At 53.8% G+C, this 24885-nt stretch overlaps 2 protein-coding genes across 9 annotated transcripts in view; one reads left to right on the plus strand and one right to left on the minus strand.

Moving 5' to 3' along the window:
* The window catches only part of Nphp4 (nephrocystin 4), a 92320-nt gene extending 69960 nt beyond the window's left edge, over positions 1-22360 (minus strand). Inside the window, exons 1-4 of one of the 4 annotated variants that reach the window (XR_013110295.1) lie at positions 21063-21346; positions 13497-13677; positions 8095-8247; positions 223-395 (exon numbers count right to left, since the gene is read on the minus strand). Coding sequence is in view for 3 of the 4 variants with exons in the window: in XM_076933637.1 (XP_076789752.1) it covers positions 223-395; positions 8095-8247; positions 13497-13631 (461 nt within the window). In the remaining variant the exon portion in view is untranslated. Of the gene's footprint in view, positions 1-222; positions 396-8094; positions 8248-13496; positions 13678-21034; positions 21347-22234 lie in introns of those variants that run through there. The other 3 variants (XM_076933637.1, XM_076933636.1, XM_034502472.2) reach the window with 3 other exon arrangements.
* Kcnab2 (potassium voltage-gated channel subfamily A regulatory beta subunit 2) overlaps positions 21445-24885 on the plus strand; it is an 85439-nt gene continuing 81998 nt past the window's right edge. The window contains exon 1 of one of the 5 annotated variants that reach the window (XM_076933642.1): positions 21445-21583. The gene's annotated coding sequence lies outside the window, so the exon portion shown is untranslated. The remainder of the gene's footprint in view (positions 21584-24885) is intronic. The other 4 variants (XM_034502475.2, XM_034502478.3, XM_076933639.1 and 1 more) reach the window with 4 other exon arrangements.

Raw genomic sequence — 24885 nt, forward strand, 5'->3', positions numbered from 1 at the left:
TGGCCTGTGTGCTCGGCACATCAAACCTGACACTCATACCAAAGCCGCTTCTCACTCCACAGAAAAGAGCAACTCTTCGGCTAACGTAGAATACTTGCACACAAAACACCCATATACATAAAACACAGATGATTGAATCTTTGAAAAGAGAGGCGGGGAAGAGAAGGAGGAGGAGGAAGAAGAGGAGGGGGAGGAGGAGGAGGAGAAAACAGTAGAAGGTACCGTTTGTCCTGGGCTGCAGAGGTGGGGGACTCCGGCTTATTGCCAAAGATGCGCAGAATTCCAAACCCACAGGACAGCACCTGCAGGGTGCCATCTCTCTTCTTGCCCTCCGCAACCACTTCCACCACAGCCACGATGCTGGGGTGGCTCAGGGTCGTGTGGAAGTACAAAGGCTGTAAGACAGAGCAGAGACCGCTGAAGTAGTGAGAGTGAGGGGCGCAGAGGCACCCTCCTCCCCAGAGCCTGTCATTGGCACACCACACACCACGTGCAGCAGGCCACGCCCAGTGCCCTTGTGAGGGATGAGAGCATACCACCATGATGAACCCTTCATGGGCTGGGGTGCAAGCTTAGGAGCTGGAGTTCACACCCCAGAAACCCACACAAATGCCAGGTGGGCTTGACAGCCCGCTTGTAATTCCAGCCCTGGAAAGCAGAGATAGGATCCCGGAGCAGATTGGCTAGAAACACTACCATATCAGTGAGCTCCGGGTTTGTTTGAGGGAGTCTGCCTCACTGAGTAAGGTGGAAGGGCCACCATCCCTTCCTAGTTCAGTGCTTGCTTTGAGTTTAAATTGACCAAGTCAACATTCCCAATATCAATTTAAAGCTGTCAAATGCATTCACACATGTGTGTATACACCTACACAGATATGTGCACACACGAACAAACATGACTATACATGTACATGCATGCACATACATAAAAACATGCCTACACATATGCACACTACACACACACACACATACACACACACACACACACACACTCACACACACACACACTCACACACACACTATACACACACACACTCACACACACACACTCACACACACACACTCACACACACACACTCACACACACACACACTCACACACACACACTCACACACACACACTCACACACACACACTCACACACACACTCACACACACACTCACACACACACTCACACACACACACACTCACACACATACACACACACTCACACACACACACTCACACACACTCATACATACACACACTCACACACATACATACACACACACACATACATACACACACTCACACACATACACACACACACTCATACATACACACACTCACACACATACATACACACACTCACACACACACACTCACACACACACACACTCACACACATACACACACACACACTCACACACACACACACTCACACACACACACACACTCACACACACACACACACTTCCTTCCTGGTTCAGTTCAACACACGTGCCTTCAGTTCTAATTGACCACATCATAACCACAAGCGACAGAGGTGAACCTAGGGGTTGGATTTGCCAACAGCAGGGCCTCATGTCCACACCCTGAGGAGTCGGGCCAGGCTGGCTTCCATACTCCGACGCACCTTTTGGTGTCCGGTGTCTAGCCCCCATCAAAGCACAGAGATGCCCCTGCAGACAACACCATGCAGGGCAGAGCTGGCCAGTGGGTTGTGATTAAAATTCTGGCTGATGTTCCTATTAAGGAGTCATTACGACGGTGTCACCCAGAAAGTGGTTACTGTAATCACAGACTGTCAGAGAGGATAACAGAGGGACGCATTAAAGCATAGGCTGCGAACTATAAATCGTTATTCTATTATCTTTTATTGCAAAATGATGGAATAATGACCACTCAGCGCTGACAGGTGGTGGGGCAGAGGCAGAGTTATGCTTCGGGTTCCCGGGCTCACGCTGCACGCAGAGCCCTGTCGGCCGTTAGCCTGTCAGAGCGTCACCTGTGTATTTACACCTGCGCATACTGATTCTATGAACACTGCCCTCCTCTCTCAACAGTAAAACATTTAAATTCTCAGATGAAGCAGTTTCAATTGCCGAGCCTGGAGGTCACCTTGAAACTACTCTACCTGAGCAATGGGGTCAGTGGGGACACGCACACACCAAGGACACACAGACCTGGGGACATGCAAAGTCCCAGGACACACAAAGACCCAGGACACACAAAGACCCAGGACACCCAAAGACCAAGGACACGCAAAAGACCCAGGACACATGAATTACAACGCTCAGGCCCTCCTGTCATTGTCACCAAGACAATTACCTTGGAAAAAAAGAAAAACAACAGAGCTTCCCACTCGACAGTCCCAGCGTCTCTAGTCAGAGAGCCAGCCTCCACGGAGAACACACTGAAGGGCAATCCACGTCCAGCCACATCAGCCTCATTCCTGGCTGATGAGAACCCATGTGTGTTCCTCTCCAAACGTCATTTACTGTCCCTCCAGTGTGGAAACTGTGCTCAAGAAGTCATTAGGAAGCTGGGAAAGGCATCAGCCTTCAACAAGTTCGAGGCTCCAGGGCTTTATACAGGCCAGATCAGGCGGCCATGAAAGACGCTTGACTTGCACTGCTCTAAGGGATGGACAGGCAAACGCAGGCTCTGCTCTGTTCTGGATCACCTGTGCCTGGAGCAGCCCCGCCCTCCCCAGCTTCCTACCTTGCAAAAGGCTACGGCAAAACCCCAGACAGCACACCGCTGAGCGGCACCCGGAAACAAGCCTCCAAACCAGGGAGATTCAATTAACAGGACGCCATACATTCTGAGAAGAAAAGTCTGCGTGTCAACTAAGACGGCATGATTAAAGTCTGAGTCAAACCCATCCGTTCCCCTGTGAAGAAAGCCACAGGGAACAGAAGAGTGGGCTCTCACCCCCGCTGGGCTGCAGCTCCCTCTCACAGGCACTGGCCAGGGCTCCTCCCTGACAGGGTAAACAGATTAATAAATCATCTGTGCTCCTGCCCTGATGCTTTCGTCTTCAAAAGCAGACACTGCTTGCCTAGGGGCCAGGTTTCCGTCTCTTGCCGGCAATGACAGAACTGGAAGCAGAAATGTGTCTCTAAGAAGAAGCTGTGCATCTCCGACTGACAGCGGACCCCGACCTGTCACCTATGCTCGCCAGAGCAGCGGAGAGCTGAGAAAACTTAAACCAGCACCGTGCACACAGGTAATTCAAAATAAGCCATTAGCGGCTGGGGTGGTGGCTCGGTGCATAATAATCTTGCTGAGCACATGAAGACCTGGGTTCCAATCCCCAGCGCCTAGGTGAAAAGCAGGGAGCAGTAGAACACACTTGCAACCGCAGGCTGGGCCTGGCACAGGGGACAGAAGAACTTGCTGAGTGGCCAGCCTAGTCAAGAAAAAAGCTGCAAGCACCAGAGAGAGAGATGGAGGGCAACACAGCCCACCTCAACCCTACTTACATTGTCCTGCCTGGACACACACACATGTACACACATACACACAGGCACACCTTATACCCGCACAACGACAAGTCTTTAATGCAAGAAGCTCCCATCAGCCTCAGCCTGGGCTTGGGCTTTCTGGCCGACGGCTATCAACACTGACCACTCCAAGCCGGGCCAACTCTATGGACCCCATTCTCCCCTACGGCATTCACAGGCTCAGCTTCAAAGCTGGACGCTTACCCTGCCAGGAAGGTATATAACAGGGTATTCTCGGGCCCACACCACCTCACCACAGACCCTGACGTGAGTAGTCCTAAGGCTGAGAAACTCAGGTCTAGGGGACAATGTGAACCTTGAGCCCCGGCTGGAGGCTGCACAGGAGTGTTCAGCTCCCACGCAGGCTGGAGTGCAGTGGGCGCTCATGCGTCATCCGCCCAGTGAACGCCTTCTGCTTCCTGGGCACCTGCTGGACACCACACGGCTTACCCTCAAGGTGCCCGTCTCTGCATATGGCGTGCAGATGAATTCAATGTCACGGAGTTGAGTGACCGTCCTGAAACCAGGCAACATGCTCGGCACTTAGGCCCAAAGGTGGCCCTCACTTCAGCAGGACAGCAATTCCTTGGCTAAATTATAAAAGCAGGTGACTGAACCCCATCAGCCCAAAGCAAGGGATACCACAGAGCAGAAGCAACCAACTTCAAGGCTCCTCCACCCCACCCTGGTTCCCCGGTGACCGGGGTTTGCTCCCTAAAGGGAAAACCCGACCTTGGCAGCAGCCAATAGACACTGCTTCTGTCAGGCCCCGCTTGAGGCTCAACTTAGGAGTGGGTACTTCTGACCTGGGGGAACCAGCCCTCCTCCTGCAGGTATACACTAGTGGCTGAGCAGGGGCTGCCCCCTGTGGAAACAGCTCTCTCAGAACCGTGGTGCCGTCCCTCACGGCGGCTCTTGTTACTCTGAGGAGTGGGAGCCATCAGGACTCCATGCTCACTACACTGGATCTGGAAATGTCTCTTTGAAGGGCGGGAGTCACCCTGGCACTGTCTCGGCACCTGGGCAAAGGGTCCCTGCTCTGTGTGGGGCTGCCTGTGGAGAGCGGCCGTCAGCCAAGAGAGCCTGCTGGGGAGAGCCATGTCCACCTTAGAAGAAAGGTGGAACACACGTGTGCTGCACTGTGGCCGCCAGGATTACTCTTTGAAGATATTTTCTGGAGGTTGAATGAATTATTTAAAAAGAAAGATGAGTCCTCTCCACCAGGGAAGATCTCGGAGAGCAGAATGGAGGGGACCAGGACCAGAGACCTGCAGAGTCACTGTTTACCAAGGCATATCTCTACTGTCTTCTGACTGCGGTTCTCAGCAACACGAGCTCACCCCACCACTTCACACCAGTCACATACGGAGTCTGCCCGATACATCAGAGCATGCCTGGTCAATCTACTACCCACACTGCCACAGGCGCGCCGAGTGCAGGCCCCTGCCACTGGGAGCTCCCAACCTCACAGCAGATCTGCCCAGGCCACTGCTGATGGGGATCCCAGGAAAGCACCTCACACCACTGAGTCTCCTCTGAAAGGCAAACTGCATCTCAGTCACGCATGTGTGTCCAGAGCAACTAGTCAGCCGGCGATCACGACCACAGCACAGGCGGCTAAGTATCAGCCCAAGCATTTCCACCTCGTACAACACGTGGAGACACACACCACGAAGGGCAAAGGGAACTTCCCTTCACTTAACTGAACCACAATCTGTGTCTGTGCTGGAGTCAGGAGACAGCAGGAAGCTGGCTGGCACGAAGAGGTGCTGAGGGCTGCCGAGCCAGCTTCATGGCTGGGCCACCACTGGCCTCTGCTGCTTGCAGCGGGCATAGCAGAGAGCTAAGCCAAGGCTCAGGATTCACTGTGAGCCCAGTGCTCAGGCCACACACTGAGGCAGCTTGCTCTCTGTTCCAGAACCACACCCTCTTCCTCCTCCTAACACTCAGGCAGCAGCTTCTGCCAGTCTGAGCTGGCTGACCTGGTGAGGCTCCTGCCAGCATGGGTAAACACAGCCCAGGAACAAGCCTGAGCCTCGGTTTTCCTGGGCAAAGGTGTGTCCGGACACAGGACGGCGCCTGGCCACCAGGGGGCAGTGAAATGTAAGCACCTCTGAGTTTCTGGGACAACTGGAGCCCAGGGTGACACAATGTCACATCCGAGTCAAGGACAGAAGCAGTATCAGCCCTGAGAGCTGTCTCTGTCTCATAACCACTGGGTATTCTACAGGGGTCACCCCTCTGTCATCCCCAGGATTGCTGATGGAAGCCCCCCCTTCCGAACAGACCATGCAGGTCTGAGTCAGGACTGCCAGTGGGCAGCGGGGCACATGTGCAGAAGGGCTCATCTTACCCATCTCTGAACACAGAGCTAAGCAAGGGCACCAGGAGGGAAGAGGGGGTGTGTCAGGCACTCCAGAGACCAAGTGTCTCTGTGCTGCCTCTAGAGAAGGTGGCTGGCCCAGAACACGGATAGGCACAGGTGCGCCACAAACACCTCAAGGCCAAGGGGAGGGGCTCCTTTCTCCCTGCACCTGCTTCCTCCTGTTTAAAAAACGAGGATTCAGGGTTGCTGCCCTCCAAAGAGGAGAAGGATGGGATGAACGTGTGCTTCAAAGCCACACCTAGACCTTAACCGCCCTCCCCAGGGAAGGTGTGTCATCATGGCCACCAGCACCATTCTTCACGGACACTTGTCACAACACAAGGTTTCCCTGGGCCCCTGCACACGGGAGAAAGAGAAAATCAAATCAGCCCATCTGTGCCCACAGGGCTGTTGCCATGGGGAAGCACCATCCTCCACCGAGAGACAGAGGGAAAATCTCCTTCACAGCGCCACAGGTGCAAGGCCACACACTGCCCATGCTGAGACGACCCTCAAGGGGTCACGCCTTGTGGAGTCGCGTGGAGCCATGACAAGATTTACAACACGGACTCCTGCGGTCGCTGACATGCCGGCCTGTAAGACTTTTCCAAGCACTGGATAACATCATGTCAGATGGATTGGCACTTAAGTTCTCATGACACAGATTTTGCCAAGACTTTAATCTGACCCCTGGGGCCATTCTCTCCCTCAACTGCCAGTGTTATTCTGGGCAGCCTCAAGATGAGCCAGGCCAAGGCTCAAAACCATAGGGCTGGGTGATGGTCAAGGTCAGAGGGCACCATGTTCACGGCCAGTCCGGCTATGACGGAAGCAACCATGGCAGAAAGGAAGCCCCGGGGGTGTAAGTGACCAGAATAGCAACTCAAAACCACCATGGTCACCTCCACCATCGGCAAAGGTACCAAAATGTCACAAAACCTGGATTCTACCATAGTTACCTCCACAGACAATCAAGGCGCCAATTGTCACAAAACTGGGGTTCCTCGGCCTTGGTCACTTCACCTGCTAGAGAGGAAACAGCTCAGAGCAACTGTCACCTGCGGAGTCAAACCTGGGCGAGTCCTCCTCAAGGTCCTGAAGGTCACATGTGAAACAGTAGCAGCGTGGAGAAGACTTCTGTGGCCTCTTCAACTCTTAAAGAGCCCAGTGTCACTGAGATGGCTTGCAGGACATGGCTGTCCACCCAGCTTGCCACCACCACAGCAGCCCCCAGATCCCCTCCCCCTCATGTTCACGCACTTGCTGTTCATCCTGGTGCCCGGTTCCTTCTCGTCCTCTCAGTCCTGGCCTCTCACAGGCCACACTCCACAGCCCTGCCTGAAGCAGGCTCCCAATCCTTCTGCATCTTCTGAGGACATTCACAGCTCACAGCCTGTGTCCTGCTCCCTCTGTCACCCCAGTGGAATTGAGGTGTTCTCTCCCCAGCACTTACCTGGGAACTAGCCTGAGCTGAAGGCAGCCAAGAGGCTCCCTGGGAAACATGGACCCAACCAGTGCTATGCTGCTGCCAAGCCTGAGGGCAGAAGCATCGGTCTGAGTCCATACTCCGCTGCCTTCCATCCAGGCAGCCATTTTGCTGAGTCTTAGTTTCACCAACTGTGACAGTCACTCTTGACCGTCATCTTCATAGAGTGAGAAACATGTAAACCGGCAAGGCCCAGCCCTGGGTGCCTCTGAATAGGACTCGCCACAGTGAGATGACCCACCTGGAATGCAGGTGATGCTGTCCCACAGACTAAGAAGTCCAGATGGAAAAAGCCAAGGAAAGTAAGCCCACAAGGATAGGTGATCTCTCTCAGCCTCCTATTCACTGGGAGAGGAGAGGTGTTGCCATAACCCCCCTGCTGTGATGCTCTGCCTCCACCCCTGGACCAGAGTCAGCAGAGCCAAGGTCCATGAACAGAAAAGTGTCCGTTCTGCCATTATTCCCCAGGTAGTTTTGTTATGGAGATGAAAGCCAACACACTGTCAGATGACATCAGTAACTTCACTACTCCAAGACCCCAGAGGCTCCCTGAAGGCAGAGGGCTTAAGTCCCACATCCCTGAGAGCCATGTTAAGCTCGGTCACCGGGCTGGGTATCTGGCTTCCACGTTAAGAGACTGTGTGGAAACGGAGTGTCCCACCACTACGACAAGCTTTGCTGCAACAGACCTGCTGCTGCTGGTCCAGGCTGTCCGTGCCTGGGATGTGTGGGCTGGGCTGACAGAGCCTACCTACCTCATTGAAGATGATCCTGGGCGGCTGCTTAGAGAGTTGATTGGTGGGCTTCACTGTGGTTTTCCACGTCCTCCCAAAGAAATATTTGTAGGTGACATCGAAGAGAGATACTCGCAGATGGCATTCGAGCTCCGACAGCATATCTAGGATTCCCTAGGAGACACCAGAAAAGGAGCCCTTGAAGAACCACCCCAGAGCCACTTCAGAGAACCTCTGGAGGACCCTGGGCCCTCGGAATCTACCCCACATTCAGTTACGGGCAACTCAATTTCCTTGCGACAACAGCGTCTCTCCACAGCAGCTGGACTGGGAGGAGATATAAATCATGATGCTCAATCTGCCCTGGTCAATCAGAACGCTGAAATGCCCTCAGATGACGTAACCTTAACACGCAGCCAAAGGCATTAGGCCACCAGAGGCCAGGCTGTGTTTGCCAGACACAGGCCTGTGGCCGACTGACAGCAGATGGAAGTAAGAGAAGGAGGGTCTGAGCCGAGGCTATCTCACCAGAGACCCTGGACCAAACCACGTGTGAAGCTGCTGCTGCTGCATCTGTTGTTACTTAATGAACCTGCTCTGACTTACGCCTTTCAAGATGGGTTTCTTCATCTCGTGCGGCCAACTTAAGTCTGTCCTGAGCAGGAATTAAGTCAGCCAATCAGAATTATTCTGGGGTATTCTGGGGTACAAGAAAATCAGTTTTCTGACGTGGGAGAGACCGTGTCTACAATCCCGGAAACAAAGTCTTTCCCACAGCCCCTGTTGTAACGTCCAGTTCTTAGGGGGAGGGTCCTTTTTCTCCTATATTCATTCAACAAACCTTCCCTTGATGTCTTTTCTGTTTCTAGTCTGTGCCAGGCACATTTCTAGGCCCAATGACATAAGAACAAAGAAAGAAAGCAAATAAGGGTTTCTGGGAAGGAAAACAGGCCCATCAGGAAAGGGACTCCCAGAAAATAATGTCCTGGCTGAGAAGTAAGAGGAACACAGACCATGAGGACATGGAGACCTAGGGACGGGGAGCCAGGTAGAGGGTGCAGCGTGACATCAGACCCTGGGGCAAGAGAGCTAAGCTTCTCAGGACTATAGAAAGGAGTGTTCTATTTTTCGATAAGTTCCTGCGTTCTCATTTTGTGTATCAGTGAACCTCTAACATCCGGAGACTCCCTGACAAGAGATGTCCCAAGCCCTCGCACACAGGCAGATTCTCAGGGTTGGTCACTGCCCCGCCTGTGAGATTGTCTCTGACGGGCAAACCAAACAGAACAGGACTCTGACCTTCCCTGAATGCTCTTCTCTGGCCTCACACAGAAACTCCCCGTCCCAGGACCAAGACCCAGACAACTAGACAATCTCTCTACCACTGGGATGGATAGAGTTACACAAGCTGGCTAGCCTGCCCAGCCCATCGCTTCCCACAAAAGCCATGCGACAACCTTCCCTGTGAGTCTGGACCTCCAAGTCAAGGCCTGCCCGCTCTCAGCAGCTACTAAGAAGCCTTTTCAATGAACGTCACCTCCTATCTGCAGCAAAATCCTAGAAGCAGTCTACTCGACGGAGCCTGTGGGACTGCAGCAGGCTGAGCAGGGGACAGGAGGATCAGGAGCAGAGCTGGCAGGCCTCATGGAGCCCCACGACAGGCTGTGCTCGTGTCCCACCAGAATGAGCAACCAGGGTAAGAAAGGCAAGCACCCACTCACTGCAACTGAAATGGTGATCCGATTTGGGATCTGAAGAACTGTCACTGTCACCGTAAGGGGACAAGAACTGGAAATGGGTAGACAGAGAGCAGTGCTTCCATCCAGGCAGGAAAAGCCACAGGGCAAGTCACTAGCTGGTGGGAAGGGGACAATTCAGGATCTGTGCTGGTGGAGGGGCTGCATGGAGGTGGCCACGAGCAGGACACGCCACGGAAGAAGCAGGAAGGACAGGCCAGCGGCATAGCGGCTCCACTTTCCCCAGATCCAGCTGTGAATACCACATCCCTAGCCAATGATTAGTGGGTAACTGGACATTTCAGGAGTGAATGAGAGAAGTGGTGTCACTGCGGAGGTGGGGGGGGGGGAAGGGTGAGGGCGGTGGGGCAGTGGCCTCCCTCACTGCTCCATGACCACGCCCATCCCTCTCTCGACCCTGCCTTGCATCTCCCAGGTTCTATCCAGGCCTCTGTCCCAGCTAGAATGGACCTCAGCTCCCCGCTCCATCCTCGGGGTCCCAGCAGGCTTACACCCACTGGTCCTCCACTGCACAAGGACATCTCCTGTTCCTTTGCCTGCCTGTTTTTGTTGCCATCCCTAGTGGGGAAGAATTCTTCTCTGAGAGAGTTGTGCAGTCACTCGGTCCCTGACGGACGTCGTTAGCGTCATTATTCAGTCTGAGTTGTTTCTGATTTCCCCGTAAATTCCTCTTTGACCCATAGGGTATTGGACGGTGGACCAACTTCCAGCTATTGGAGCATTTTCTAGGTTTACAGTTCAATGGCACAGCAGTCAGGAAACACACCCACCGTGATTTTGCTGCAATTTTCCCAGACACGCCACAACATCCAAGCGCAGTGTGCAGGAGGGGCTTGGAGCCCAGGCGCTCTCTCTCTCTCTCTCTCTCTCTCTCTCTCTCTCTCTCTCTCTCTCTCTCTCTCTCTCTCCCTTCCTCCCTCCCTCCCTCCCTCCCTCCCTCTCCCCTTTCCTCCCCCCCACCCCCGTCTCTCTCTCTCACACGTCTGCCCATGTCCCTTTGCGGCCCAGGTCTTAACTATGGTACAACACAGTGGCCTGTGGGTCGGATTCAGTGACCTTCCAGCCTTGGGGGTGGCTGGGACACTGACGCAGCTGCACTCAGCCGTGGGAACGGCAGTGTCCCTTGCAATCACGTGTGTGACCTGCCCTTCGTCTTCCCTGAACAACTCTGAGACTCTAACCTGCTAGCACAGGCTTCCCTATGCAGACAGTTTACCTTCTCCTGCTGGCTTCCAACTTACCCACGTCCTTACGTCTGAATCCACTACTATAAACAATGCATGGTCAGGAATCCCATCCACGGGAATTGTTATATATACACGCATATGTTAGAAACAATGTAAATACAGTCAGGCATGATACCCTAAATCTGTGATCCTTCAAACTAACTACTCAAGGGGCTGAGGCAAGAAGATCTTAAGTCCAAGGCTAGCCTAGGCTACATAGTAATGCCTTGTCTCAAAAAAGAATGAGAACCAGGCACAGTGGCACACACCTTTAATCCCAACACTCGGGAGACAGATGCAGGCAGATCTCTGTGTGTTCATGGCCAACCTGGTCTACAGTGTAAGGAACGGGCCAGCCAGGGCTACACAGTGAAACTCTGTCTCAAAGTAAAAAAGTAAAAAATTCTCTCATGTAATATGAACAATCTTTAAGACATGTTCCTAAAATCACTTTTAATCAAGGTACAGAACAAATGTGTATGTCTGTGTGTGATTATATGTATACACGTGTCTGTGTGTGCATGTTTATGTACATGTGTGTGTGCATGTGTGTATGTGTGTGTATGTGTACATGTGAGTATGCATTTGAGTGTGTGCGCATGTGTGTATGTGTGTGTATGTGTGCATGTGAGTGTGCGTGTGTGTTTGTGTGTATGTATGTGTGTGTGTGTGTGCATGTTTATGTGCATGTGTGTGCATGTTTATGTGCATGTGTGTGCATGTGTGTGTGCATGTGTGTGCATGTGTGTGCGCATGTGTGTGCATGTGTGTGCGCATGTGTGTATGTGTGTGTATGTGTACATGTGAGTGTGCGTGTGTTTGTGTGTATGTATGTGTGTGTGTGTGCATGTTTATGTGCATGTGTGTGCATGTGTGTGCATGTGTGTGCGCATGTGTGTATGTGTGTGTATGTGTGCGTGTGAGTGTGCATGTGTGTTTGTGTGTATGTATGTGTGTGTGTGTACAATCATTTACATTTAGAAAAATAAAACGAGCCAGGTGTGTTGGCATGCTCCTGTGTCTCAACACTCATGAACCTGGGGCAAGAGATCAGGTGTTTGAGGCCATTCTGGGCTACACAGTGAGATCCTCTCTCAATAACAACTGAAGCCAGGGAGACGGCTCAGTGGTTAAGAGCCCTTGCTGCTCTTACAGAGGCCCAGCACCCACAGCTGGTGTTCCCCAACTGCCCATAACTGTCCAGGGTATCTGACCCCTCTGCTTGGCTCCACAGGCGCTGCAAACAAATGATGCACATAAACTCATATAGACACTCATACATACATAATAAATCATTAAGAACAATACATAAATAATAAAATACATGTAGGTATATTTATTGTATTCCTTAGAATTTGTGTAGGGTTGTACAACAAGAGGCAGACCATCCTGGTGGAATCTGAGACAGGACATGGTCATACTTGGTCTTTGTGTTCCCTGAAAATCTCAAACTCTGTAAATTACTTTTCTCAAAACACACACACACACACACAAAGGTGGGGAGGGGACCTGTCCTCATGAAGTCTCTAGGAGAGAGAAGGCTGCCAGTGGCCTTGTGAGCTCCCAGATAGGGTGGCCATAGCCAGCCCAGGTAAGCAGCAGTCCAGGGAAATAAGTGGCCCCAAGCAGCTGGCTTGCGTCTTGCAGGTTCTGTCAGCTTCTGTGAAATGGGGGTGATCCTGCAGCCCCCTCCCAGGGCTGAAGGTGAGTCTTCAGTGTGAACAGCTAAGAGGTACAGCTGAGGTACAGCAATCACCTTGGCACCTTAGCCTGTAACGAACACCAGGAGGCACTGCATCAGAGGGCTTGTAACTGCACGCTGTCGACAGCTAGGAGCTGAATGTGCGTGAATCCTATAACATCAGTGGCAGACAACGGGCCTGCCAACAAACGTCTGTAAGAAACACCGGACGTTCAATGGCAGGGCTGGCTCCTTTTGGACATCCCTGCAGGCCAGTGGGCTTCAGAAGGACATCGTCCACACGAATGCTCTCTGAGTGGCTGCACAGTTGCACTAGCTCATGCAGGCTTCCTGGGTGAAGACATGTAGGCAGAGGCCTTGGGGTTCAAACGGCTGGTGACGTCCAAGCACAGGGGCTTCCCATCGTCCACTAACAATGCTGCTGAGATACCCAGAGCAGTGCTCTCCCAATTGTAGAGCAAAGGAGGGCCACACAAGGTATCCCGCTGTGCCTTGGCTCAGAACAACCCAGAAGCCACACCACCTGTGAGTCCACACTGTGGGTAGAAATGCTGACCCAAGGCCCAGGTGCTGACCAAGTGGCCGAATCCCAGGTTCTCTGTCATTCGAGTACTGCCAAGCCTAAGGTAACTAATGGATACGGCACTAAGAGACGAGGAGATAAGAGATAAGTGGAAATCAATGTTAGAAGCCTCTTCTCCTACGACAGCATCTGACAACCAACGGAAATCCCATTACCTGCTTAATGAGTGGCCCGTCAAGCCACTTCAGGACACACTGGAGCGCCGTGGACTCCTTCCCAAGCTGCCGCGCTCTCTGTGGGTGGGGAGGGACCAGTGTGTTCTGGGTGAAGACTCTGTGCCAGTCATCCATGCTGCCTGTCCAACCTCACGTGGGCCTCCAGGGCTCCCTGCACCATCTGTGATGAAATGAAGGAAAGGGTCAGCTCAGTGCTCACCTGTCTCTGAAAGTTTCCTGGGGGGAGCCCCCAACCCCAGAAACCCATGCTTGGCAACTCAGTCCTGCTAGCCCCGGTGTAGCTGCTGCGTTGCTGACCCAAGGCAATGAATGCTGCCAGGGAAAAGGCCAGTCACACACAATCACCCTGGGGTCAGAAGCTGGCTTAAGAATGGAGCCGGGTGGGGCTCCTTCCAACAGCTATGCAAAACCAGGGGTGGGTGGTAGGTGAAACCTAATCCCCAAAACACTCAGGGGGTATGAGCTCATGGGAGCCAATGGGAATCTAACATCAGCCTCTGCTGGTCTACATAGAGGAAAGTGTGGGCTTAGGAGCAGGCACTGCCCAAGGCAACCTGGGAGCAGTTACCTTGAGGCACACACAGAAACAAAGCAAAGACGCAGCAGGACCAGGGCGGATGACTCCAGACACGACTGCTGGAGCCCTGTGGCCAGTCGCCCAGGAGGGCCGGGCTGTGTGGCAAGGTCTCTTGTGGCCAAGAGCCAACAGTACCAGCTTCCTATGACTTTACCCATCAAATGTCACTCAACCCTGTCCAGCCAGACAGGGTCACCACCATCCTGAGCTGCAGCTTCAGCTGACAGATGTTGATAAGAGGCCAGACAATTCTAGAAGCCAGGATGCCAAGCGGGAAAAGAGTTGTGGGTGTAGCCTCTACGAGTGTCTGATCCCTAGCACAGTGTCCGATCCCTAACACAGTGTCCGATCCCTAACACAGTGTCCAATCAATCCCTAACGCAGTGTCCAATCCCTAACACAGTGTCTGATCCCTAACACCTCCACTGCTCGCCATGTTTCCACCCTGGTGACGTCTGCGCTGGTGGGGCACAGTCCACAGTGAGCAACCTTGAAAGCTCTATGAGTCCCTGTCTGTCACCACAGTGGAAATAGCAGGTGCACCAGGGTGTGTCCTTGTCAGAGGCAGGGATGCTATTCATTTCACCACATCTGGACCACTAGGTACATGTGACAAGACCGTGATGAGAACTTCCACATCCGCTGCGAGCCACAGGCCACCGGGCACCCCAGGGGAAAGCCTGCTACAGCCACGGCCTGCCCAGCCTAGCCTGCTTTTCCATTCAGTGAAGGAATGTCTGAGACAGCCCTGGCTTCAGCTGACACCTTCTCAAACACAACAAAGTGACTCAGTCGCTTTAAGGAAAAAGTAAAACTAAAGTGTTTTCTTTCTTTTCTTTACTTTTTTATTGCTTCTTTGCGAATTTCATATCATGTACCCCCAATCCCACTTATCTCCCCATCCCTCCATATCTGCCCTCCGCCCTTGCAGGTTCCCCATAGAAGCTGCGAGCGTTGTGTCCCGTGGCATATCCTTTTGTACAAATGGCTTCACTTGCACACTGCAGAGCCACTGGTCCAGTTGGAGACCTCTGGCTTCGGCCACTAGATCCTCACTGGGACTCCTCTCAGATATCCGGTTGATGCCCTGTGTCACTGAAATCCTGTAGCTCTGGTTCTGAAAGAACTGCCCTTTCATGTGCGCCAGCTCTCCTGCACTTTGAAGGTGAGGGGTGGGGCCGGCTCGCCCACGCTCCGGGTGGCTCAGTGGAGCCCACTCCATCAGGGCCAGCTCTGCTGTGCTGCCCAGGTGAAGTAGGGCTGCTCTCCCAAGTGCCACAGCCAGTGAAGGGTAGGGCCCGCTCTGCTCTATTCCGGGACATCTATGAAGCCCAAGGCAGGGCTGTCAAATGGTGGTAGATGGGCCACAGATGTCGACACAGACCCCTGCTACTGCAGGGCTATGGACCCAGACAAGGCCCTCAGTGGCAGCACAGGCTGGGTGGGCCTTCGCCATGGCCTCAGGTGGCAACACGAAAAGAATCTCCAGTTCTGCCTCTCCTCATAATGCACAGACCGGTCTGCTTCTCTCTCTCCCATCTCGCCATCACAGACTTGCTCACCATGGTGGCCCCAGCATGTTCCACATCAGCAGTGACATCTGCTCTCAAAAGGCAGGTTCCAGAGGAAATAAACCTCTGGCCAAAGTCAAACACAGCACAGGAAAACCGTAATTGGACATAGTGCCGTCCAGTCTCGTGGATGAATGTCCACCGCAAATGACGAGAGAGGTGAGCAGACAGCCCAGTGATGGCAAGTTAGCAGGACGGGACACACCAGGCATCTGTGGTCTCCACTCTGAAGGTCCTGTCCTCCCTCCTAGGCTAGGATGCAGCTGTGGGGGTTGCAGTAACTCCACACTGGTTGGGTTTTCTCAGAGAAAGAACACACGGCATACGGGCACTTGCGTTTGTTACTGGCTCTATTGATGGACAGTGTAATTCACCATTTCCCGCCTCTGCATCTCTAGGCCCGCCTCTCTCCATAGAGAGAGCTTCTCGTCTCTCCACTACCTCCTCGCCTCTCTCCTGCAGTGTTGTCTTGACGCTTCCCGCCACACCCCAAACTAAGGAGTTTTTCACAGATTTGAGTTGGAAACATCTATATCCTCCACCTCCAGCCTGACTGGGTCCTACTTCAGGACCTTCCCTGTGAGCAGGACAGGGTGGATGCCACAGGACAGGGTGGACAAGAGTGTATGCTTATATCCGCAAATTCACGGACAGCCTGTGAAACTCACCAGAACATTCCAAGTGACCAATACCCAGTGACTGCAATAGTTCAAACCCCTGAGGCAAGAGCTGGTGTGTAAGAACCAATCAGCGGACAGACTCCACTGTAAAACAAACTGAGAAAACGTCCATATGGTTGGTGCTTGCCTAGCATGCACACGCCCTGCACCATGTGAGCCACGCACAGTCACACACACACACACACACACACACACACACACACACCTGTAATACCAGCAGCTGGAAGACAGCAGGAGGATTAGGGCAAGTTCAAGGCCAGCCTGGTCTATGGCCAGTCCAGGATAGCCAGAGCTATATAAAGGGACCTGTCTCAAAAGAAAAACAACTGCTAGCAATGGGAGGGTGCCATCTGAGAACACCCACCATTGGGCCCTCCTCTTACCCAGTGGGGCTGGATTTCCCATGAAAGCTTTCAACCAAGCAAGACAACAGATGAGGGAGATGCAGAAGCACACAGAACAGTCTTCTGCTAAGCCCGTGAAAACACTGCCACAAGCACAAAGCGATTTCAAAGGTATTATCACGTAATCAGGTTTACTGGAGTCATTTTAAAAATTATCTAGTGTTTCTGGGTTCTGACGTCTCATACAGTGAACATGGACAGACGGAAATCACATACACTAAAGTCTGTCAGGATCCGTTCTTGGGGTCACCCCTCCATGCTCACAAAGGGCATGAGGAAAGAAAAAGACAAGACTGTCAGTCTCCCCACACCCAGCCCCACCTCAGGTTCCCTGGCTACGTCCTGCGCTCTCCTGGAACGCACCGACAAACCAGGCACTCGGTGGTCCAAAGCCACCCATCCCCATGTGGACGTGACAGGCTACCAGGATGACCTGTCCTTTATAAAAGGATCCAATTCCATGCATGAGGAGGGCCACCCCCAATCCAGCCAAAGGGACTGCCCACACCTGATGTCAATGCTGACTCAGTGGTTGTTCAAAGGGAAACAAGTGATTCCCCACTCGGCACTGCAGGCAAAGTTTCCCCTGGGAGACGCAGCCTGGACTGGCTCTCCTGACCAAGACTAGCCCAGAATCCCAGGAGACGCTCAACGACCACAGGGAAACCCTGGTGCAGAAGCAGGCCCAGGGAGACTATCCTGCCCCTCAGATTTCCTGGCAAACTGACTAATGGTCTCTAACATTCTTATTCCAATCCCGGGAGCCTGGGAGCCTGGGAACCTGTGACTTTTTAACATCAAACAGGATTTTGCACAGGATGGAGGCAGTTGTGCGGGACCATCCAGAGAGCCTGGGGCATGGGCACATCCCAGTGAGAGACAGGCGAGAAGGCTTGGAAAGAACAGGACCACAGCACAGACCACGGTCTCTATAGGGAGGAGAAGCCGGTTACCAAAGGATACAGGTGCCTCCACAAGCTAGAAATGACATCCTCAGCTGGAGCCCCTGAGGGCCCACCCAGCCCACACCTCGATGTCAACAGTGAGACACACTTTGGGTGCCTGCCTGACAGTCAGAACTGGAAAAGAACCACTGATGGCATCTGGTGATGGCAGACATGGGAAGATGTTAGAGTTGCATGGCCAACCCCCACTCCAGGGCCTCCTCCTACAGGAGGTGAGACGCTCCCAGAGCCCCCTGGGTCCAGCCCTGGGCATTCACAGCCCAGTGTTTCTGCTGGTCACAGTGCTGGAGGCCTGTCTTGTGGTGACTGCTCCCTGGTCAGCTCCTGGCGGAAGCAGACTGTCCCTCCCACAGCCTTGGCAGCCATTCCACAGGAAAACTTGAGGAAAATCGCATAACCAAATGGTGCTGAGTGGAGGGAGCCTGGCTGCTCTTTTTCCTGGAGAGATGCTATTCACTGCTGTCCGGATCAAACAGGCACAGACTGGTCGAGAACCGGTACCCAAGACCACGGTGAGCCCTCCTGACACAAACCCTCACACAACCCGGGCCCTCCTCAGACCAACTACCTTGCCCTGAAAAGAAAAGCTCTAGCACCAGCCTGCCCTCCCATGGTCTGCCTGACCCGCGCTGACTCTACTGCCTATCAGGTTCATACTGGGGATCTGAGGGCCCCCATCCCCACATGCTCCCCCCACCTCTTAGCCCTCTATAGAAACAGTCAATGCACCCCTGGGAGACTCTCAACTCCCTGAGTCAGCATTAGTCCTTGGAGAGTCTGTCAGTGACTGAAAGAAATGTGACCACTCTGGCAGAGAAGATAGTCTACAGAGATACTTTGTAACCCTAAAGAAGTAAAATTTCCCCAGGAATCCCAGGCTGTGGGGAGGGAGAGTTAAAAGCCTTGGTGACAGACTGAGGAGGAACTTGCCTCTGGAAAGAGACTTCACACGGTGCCCTTTCAGAGACCACCTTGCAAGAGAGAGGAGCAGAGATAAGGATGGGTCAGGGACGGCCCACGCCCTGACCAGGACAGCTTAGTTTTGCGTCCTCTCTGACCTGTTTATGCCTGAGAATCATGTTAGCACTCCTAAGATGGACCCATTTATGTGTTCCTCCTCCCAATGCGGCCACACTGAATAAATCTCCTTTCTCCGCTTTTCACAGTTATCTGTCTCTTTAACCAGTTTACTGAGGACAGGTGGTGTAAGAGATCAGTATCGGCTCGGGAGCCTCAGGACCACAAAGACAGGAGATAGAGGATGAGGGAAAGGGGAAGGGAACAAGGGAGAGGGAGGAGGGGTATTTGAGCCCAGGGACAAAGGACTGCCTCTGGGTAGAGAGAAAACAGACATGGCCCACAGGCAAACAGTGTTTTATAAAGGGAAAATGGGAACCTGTGTTAGGATGAGGTGTTTAATTTTAATTGGGTATATTAATTAGATGAGCCAAAGGGGGCTTTTAATTACTGGACTTCACAGTCTTCGAAAGCTGGACCTTGGTAGTCAGCCTCAGGAAGAAGCAGGCAAATGAGGGAACAGGCCTTAGAGGCTAGCTTTGGGAAAGTAATCTGAGTTTTTAGCAAGGCAGAGGAATGGGGAGAAGGCCAGGGCCTGCAGAGCCATTTTGACACTCTCCAGCCAGTGAGAGTTCCTTCAGGTGGCAATGACTACACACTGGGGTTTCCAGAGCCAGGCTCACACTGTGCAAACTCCCCTAATAGAGCCACAGAGCCACTGGAGAGAATAAACATTAGGAAGAAAAGTGGGCAGACTCCACGCTTTGAATCCAGGAAAGGAGTACCACAGGCTCCATACAGAGGACAGGAAGCAAATGAGCCAGCGTCTGCTGAAGCCTGAGCCGAGGTGGCTACGATGTTCAAGATGTTCTGTTCCAACAACTGGAAGGCAGTGTCAGCACCGCCCACCTTACACATGTGGAGACTGGCTTAGACAGGGGAGTACACAGCTAACAATGACTACCCCACACCCATGAGAGGTCCTCTTCCCACTCAGGAAGCCGAAAGTCAAGGGAGACAAGATGTCCAGAAGAGGGCAGGGAGAGCCCTGCTGGAGATGCCCAAGGATGAGGGCCAGTCCTGTCTCCTCAACTGCTGTGCAGACCCTCAACTTCCCTGACTGCTTCCAACCGACCAGACTAGAGCTTGATGGAGTCTTAGGTTCCTCGTTTGTTGAAGGTCTACTCAATAAATGTTTGCCAACATCAGATGTCTTCCAGAGGCAAAATGTCGTCTCCAACAACAACATTAAATTATAGTAAGGAGGAAAGGGGGAGGGGGAGGGGTGCATCGCATAATTCAGATCATGACTAGGACTCATGGGGGGTGGGGGTGGGGGAGACGACAGGGACACGACTGACATGGATGACCCAGAGAGGCTGAAATTCCACAAATAGTGGTGCCAGGCTCAAGGAAACCTCGTCCCCAGAAATGAAGACCTGAGACTTACCCCATCTGGGGGTGGGGGTAGTAATGGAGAGCTGACCCGACAGTCTGATTAAGGGATGCCTAGCATGCCCACATTAAACCTCTGCTATGGAACGAAAGGCATGGTCTTTACCAAAGTGTACAGTCTCGCAGATCCCTGGATACAAACACTAGAGCGAGATAGTGCTGGCGCAATTTGGGACACAAGGCAGAATTCTAGCGCGTGGCAACTTATGGCTGACCTGCAAATGAGACCAGGGTTGGAACAGAGAGAGCTTGCCCATTCCCTAAACCCACAAAACCGACTTTCAGTGCAAACTTCCACGTGAGCCGCGAGAGCATCTCCCCCCACCTCCCGACTAAGGCAGGACTAGACATACTGGGACCCCGGACAGCAGTGTGGGTTGCAATTCTGAGCAGTGGAGGAGGTCAGCCCTGCGCCCCAAGAGCTGGACATGGACTGGGCCAGGGTCCTCACAGTGCATCGAGGGCCCAGAGACCTGTGGGAGCTGCATGGACTAGGACTGGGGTAGAGGCGCTCACACCAGACCGTGGTCATTTCAAGGCTCTGGCGAGCGCACAGCATCGATTTCAGCCCTGGACTGTTTGCTGCGCCTACGGGGTCAGAAGGCGGAGGACTAACCGAAGGAGACCCAGCAGCCCAACTTCAGCCCGCAACCGGGAAGCACCAATGGCGATGGGAGGGGGAGAAGATGCAACCCACGCGAGCTAGACCCGGCCCTTTGCCCCGTGCGGTGCCTTGAAAATACCAGGCTGTCAGTGAGATGACATATGCAGCCCCACCCGGGACCCTGAGGCCTCTTCCAGGCTCTGCTGCCACCCGCGCCTCCAACACACGCTGACTTCCCCCGTACTTGGTTCAGTCCACCGCTGGCGCGTTACCTAGGAGACGGGCACGGGATCCACGCTACCAAACAAGTCCCGCACCGCGGGTCCAGCGATCCGGTTGCCGGTGCCCAGCGGAACCCGAGGACTCGTGGGTCCAGTGCTGGCCGAGAGGGGGGTCGCCCAATCCGCCGCCACCCACGCGTGGAGTCCCGGGCTGAGGGTACCGCTCACTCTGCATAGACCCCGCCCCGCGTCACTTTTACGTCAAGGCCGCGCGGCCAATGAGAACCCGAGTCCAAGGATTCTGACTCTGCGCGCGCCGGCCAATCGCCGCATCGGCGGGAGCAGCATGATTTGCATGGACTCCGAAGGCCATTGCCAATGAGACTGTGACTGGCGTGAATCATAGCCAATAATAGGCTGCTAGGGGCGTGGCCGCGGGCGTCCCACGAGGTAAAGATGCTGCGGGCGGAACCTGCTGGAGCGAGCGGGATTCGGGGGTGCTGAAGTCGCAAGGGCAGGGCGGGAAGGAAGATCCGGAACGGGGCGTGGGATCCGGAGCTGGAGGCCCCCAGGTGAGTGCAGCCGGGAGACCCCGGCGGGCACCTGCGAGGCCGCGCCATCGCGGCCACCGCGGTCCCCTTCCATCTCCTCTTCCCTGGTCCCGCATCCCTGCCCCCGCCGCCGTTCTCACCTCCTCTCCAGCCTCTTCATCTCCTTCTCCACAGTCTCCCTGCCCCCACCCCACCCTCTCTGCTTCCCCTATCCTTCTGCCCCACCTTTCGGCCGACATCCTGGACTCCTACCCCAAACTTCAATCCCTGGCTCTACCCCTTCCAGCCCTGCATCCTCGCCTCGCCCTTGCCTCTCTGCTTCCCCATCCTCTCTCGGCCTCTGCGCACTCCTAGTAGCTGTCTTCTCTCGTCTCCCTCCTTGTTGCTCCTCCAGACGCATCCTTCGTCCTTGCTACCTGCCTTGTGTCCCTCTCGCCTTGACCCAGCTTCCCACCCATTCTGCCCTCGGCCCCTTCCATGCCCAACACCACTACCGCACATCACTCTCTATTTTGCGGTGCTCCCCGGCACCTTGACACGCGTTGCAGCTGCACCTTGTTCCCCCTCTCCCCCCCCCCCCCCCGCTGTCCCTGTCTCTGGACCTCTACCCTCATCCTCAGCTTCTCCCCCTGTGCCCAGACCCTGGCACTAAGCACTTCCCCACTTCCCTACCTGCTGCTGCTACTGCCGCTGCTTTCTGCTGCAGGATGCGGAGCTCTCCACTGCTGCACTGCTGCCTGCTGCAGTATCTGCAGCAAGGTGTACCTGCCCACCTGCCCTCCTTCCCGTCTGATGTACCCTGCATGCTTCTCCTGGCATTTGTCCTGGGGTCTCCTGCAGCATGCCTGGGGCATCCTGGGGTGCTTCAAATGGGAAGCCTTCCAGCAGCACCCCTTGCTGCCTGCCTACTGGCTTCCAGCACCCCTTGCTGCCTGCCTACGAGCTTCCATCTCCCTCCTCACCCATCCCCCACGTACTGTTCACTCTCACTGTGTGATTCAGCGTTTTTGGGAGTTGGTAACTTTCTTTCCTTACTGGTGTGAAAGAGACCTGTCTTACAGGCAGGCAGGGTCTGGAAGGCATGAGGGTTACATCAGAAACCAGACTTGAGCTGCCTGGTTGGGAGAGGGGCGGGAGCCAGGGACCCACCAGTTGGGGGTGTTGCCTCTTGCTTCGTTCCACTTGTCTGCCCTGTGTTGAACCACATCCAAGGGAAGATGACATTAAGTAATAGCTCTTCGAGAGATGGACTATTAGCATTTATGGAAATTAATACATCTACATCGAAGACAGGAACACCAAGTTCAGTCCGCAGCTGTCCCACTATCTGTCGCCTCAGGGCTTCTTCTTTGCAGTTTCTCCTCCCCCTCAGAAACTCCAGCCCCCAACTCTCTTCAGTGCCAAGAACAAGCTGCACCCAGGCCCAGCATTGCAGGTTTTGGGGACCTGGGTGCATGGAGAGTCCTATCGATCCACACTTGGCCAACGCGTGTTCTGCAGAGCCCGGGCCACTGTGTAGGACTGGGGCCCTGCCCTTGTGCTTTCTTTCCCAGCACAGGGTCCTCGAAGAACCCTTGACTCTTAAGGTCCTGTCAGTCAGGTCCAGCCTGTACCCTCCCCAAGGGAAGCTGCCCAAGTCCACACAAGCCTTGATGGTACTTAAAGTGATGGGCTATAGCAGAACCCTGTCTCCAAAGCATCTTGGGAGATTCCCTTCAAAACAGATTTGCCCCTTTTGCCTGTATGCTATACCAGTCAACATATGTATGCCTTGTGGGTACCAGTCAGGACCTGGGGGCGTGAGCCAGACAATGGGCAGAGGGGTGTCAGGGAAAAATTTGAAGTCCCTTTCATGTTTCTAGGGTCCAAAATCTTGTGAGTATGGATGAGGAGCCTGGGTGAGGGGTTTGTCTATAAAGCCATCCATCTACAAGAGATAGGGGACTGCGACGACACTCGAGCCTGTGTGCTGGAGAGCCAAGGGGACAAGAGCTCTGTGGCCTGCCAACTCAGACAGCGACCTACCCAGGGGCTGGCTTCTCTGTCCTTTTCAGTTTTCATTCACCTCAAGTGATTAGGAGGAAACTGGTTGATGTGTGGTTTCTGAGAAAGGCCTGGGGGGAGGGGTCTTTGCCTTGTGCTTGGGGAATGTGTTTCAGTTTCTGAGGACACTGGCCAGCAGGAACACGTGTTTGCGCCTTGGTTAAATTCTCGGTAGTCTTTAACCAGAGCCAGCGTGTTTTCCTAGAGCCGAGTCAGGAGGTTGAACAGCAGCTGCCACAGGTAACATTCTGGAAAGGTTGACTTGGCGTGTCCAGACCAAAGATGCCACGCCTCCCTCCACTGTCTCTCCCAGCATCCAGAAAGTCTCTCTGACCTTGTAGGGATGACTCCTCTAAAACGCAAGAGTCTGGGCCACCCAGCAGCCAGCCACCTCCTGTCCCGGACTTAAAAGACTCCTTTTCTTCAAGGTCAACAGAGGCAGTGACCAAGTAGCACAGACCACATGCTTGGAACATACTTGTGCCCAGTTCACTTCATGGCTGTCCAAGATGGAGGAAACCTGTACCCCAATCACCCGATGACTGCCCTTAGGGAAGGCCACTAGTGAGGTCTCAACAACAGATTCTCATGGACTCCAGTCGGCCTGACCTGGGAAATTCACAGCACTCAAGTTGTTCGTGACCGTGTGTTTCGAGGGGTAGACATGAAGTCAGGGCTCTGAGTGCAGTGGGGTGGAGAAGTCCTCACTGGAGCTGGACAGCTGACCTTCACCTCGGGGTCTTGGGAAAAACTCTATGGAATAGGCTTATTAACCTACAGGGGAAACTGAGGCATAGAGAGGCAAGGAGACAGACCCTTTCTAGCTAACAAAGAATCATCTTCCACCAGGATTGGGTGGCAGTTACCCATTTCATGACCCTGCCACGTTCCAGCAATTGCTAAAAACCCCTCACCTCTGTGGGATGAATCTCCTCGGGTGTCCAGGAGGTCCAAGGTCCCAAGAGAGATGGTACTTGTGCTGGGTCTGGCTTATCAAGAGTTAAGTCCTTGGCACCACTAGGGTGAGCTCTTTTGCTTCATCAAAAAGAGCCAGACCCTCCCCAGGAGAACACACCCTGAGTCAGGTGGGAGCTCATCTGGCCTCCATCTCTCTTCTGGGACTTGGCTCACAGTTTTCCCTTTGGCTCCCAGCCAAGGTGGCCTGAGGAGCTTCCCAGTCTTTATAATATCCACTGCAGGCTGGAGAGCTCAGGGGTCAGTGCTCAGAACACCCTGCCCACCCTGTGTCCTGCACCAAGATATCTCAGTTTCTGAACTCG

The sequence above is a fragment of the Arvicanthis niloticus genome, chromosome 5 (genome assembly GCF_011762505.2).
Source record: "Arvicanthis niloticus isolate mArvNil1 chromosome 5, mArvNil1.pat.X, whole genome shotgun sequence".
NCBI lineage: Eukaryota > Metazoa > Chordata > Mammalia > Rodentia > Muridae > Arvicanthis > Arvicanthis niloticus.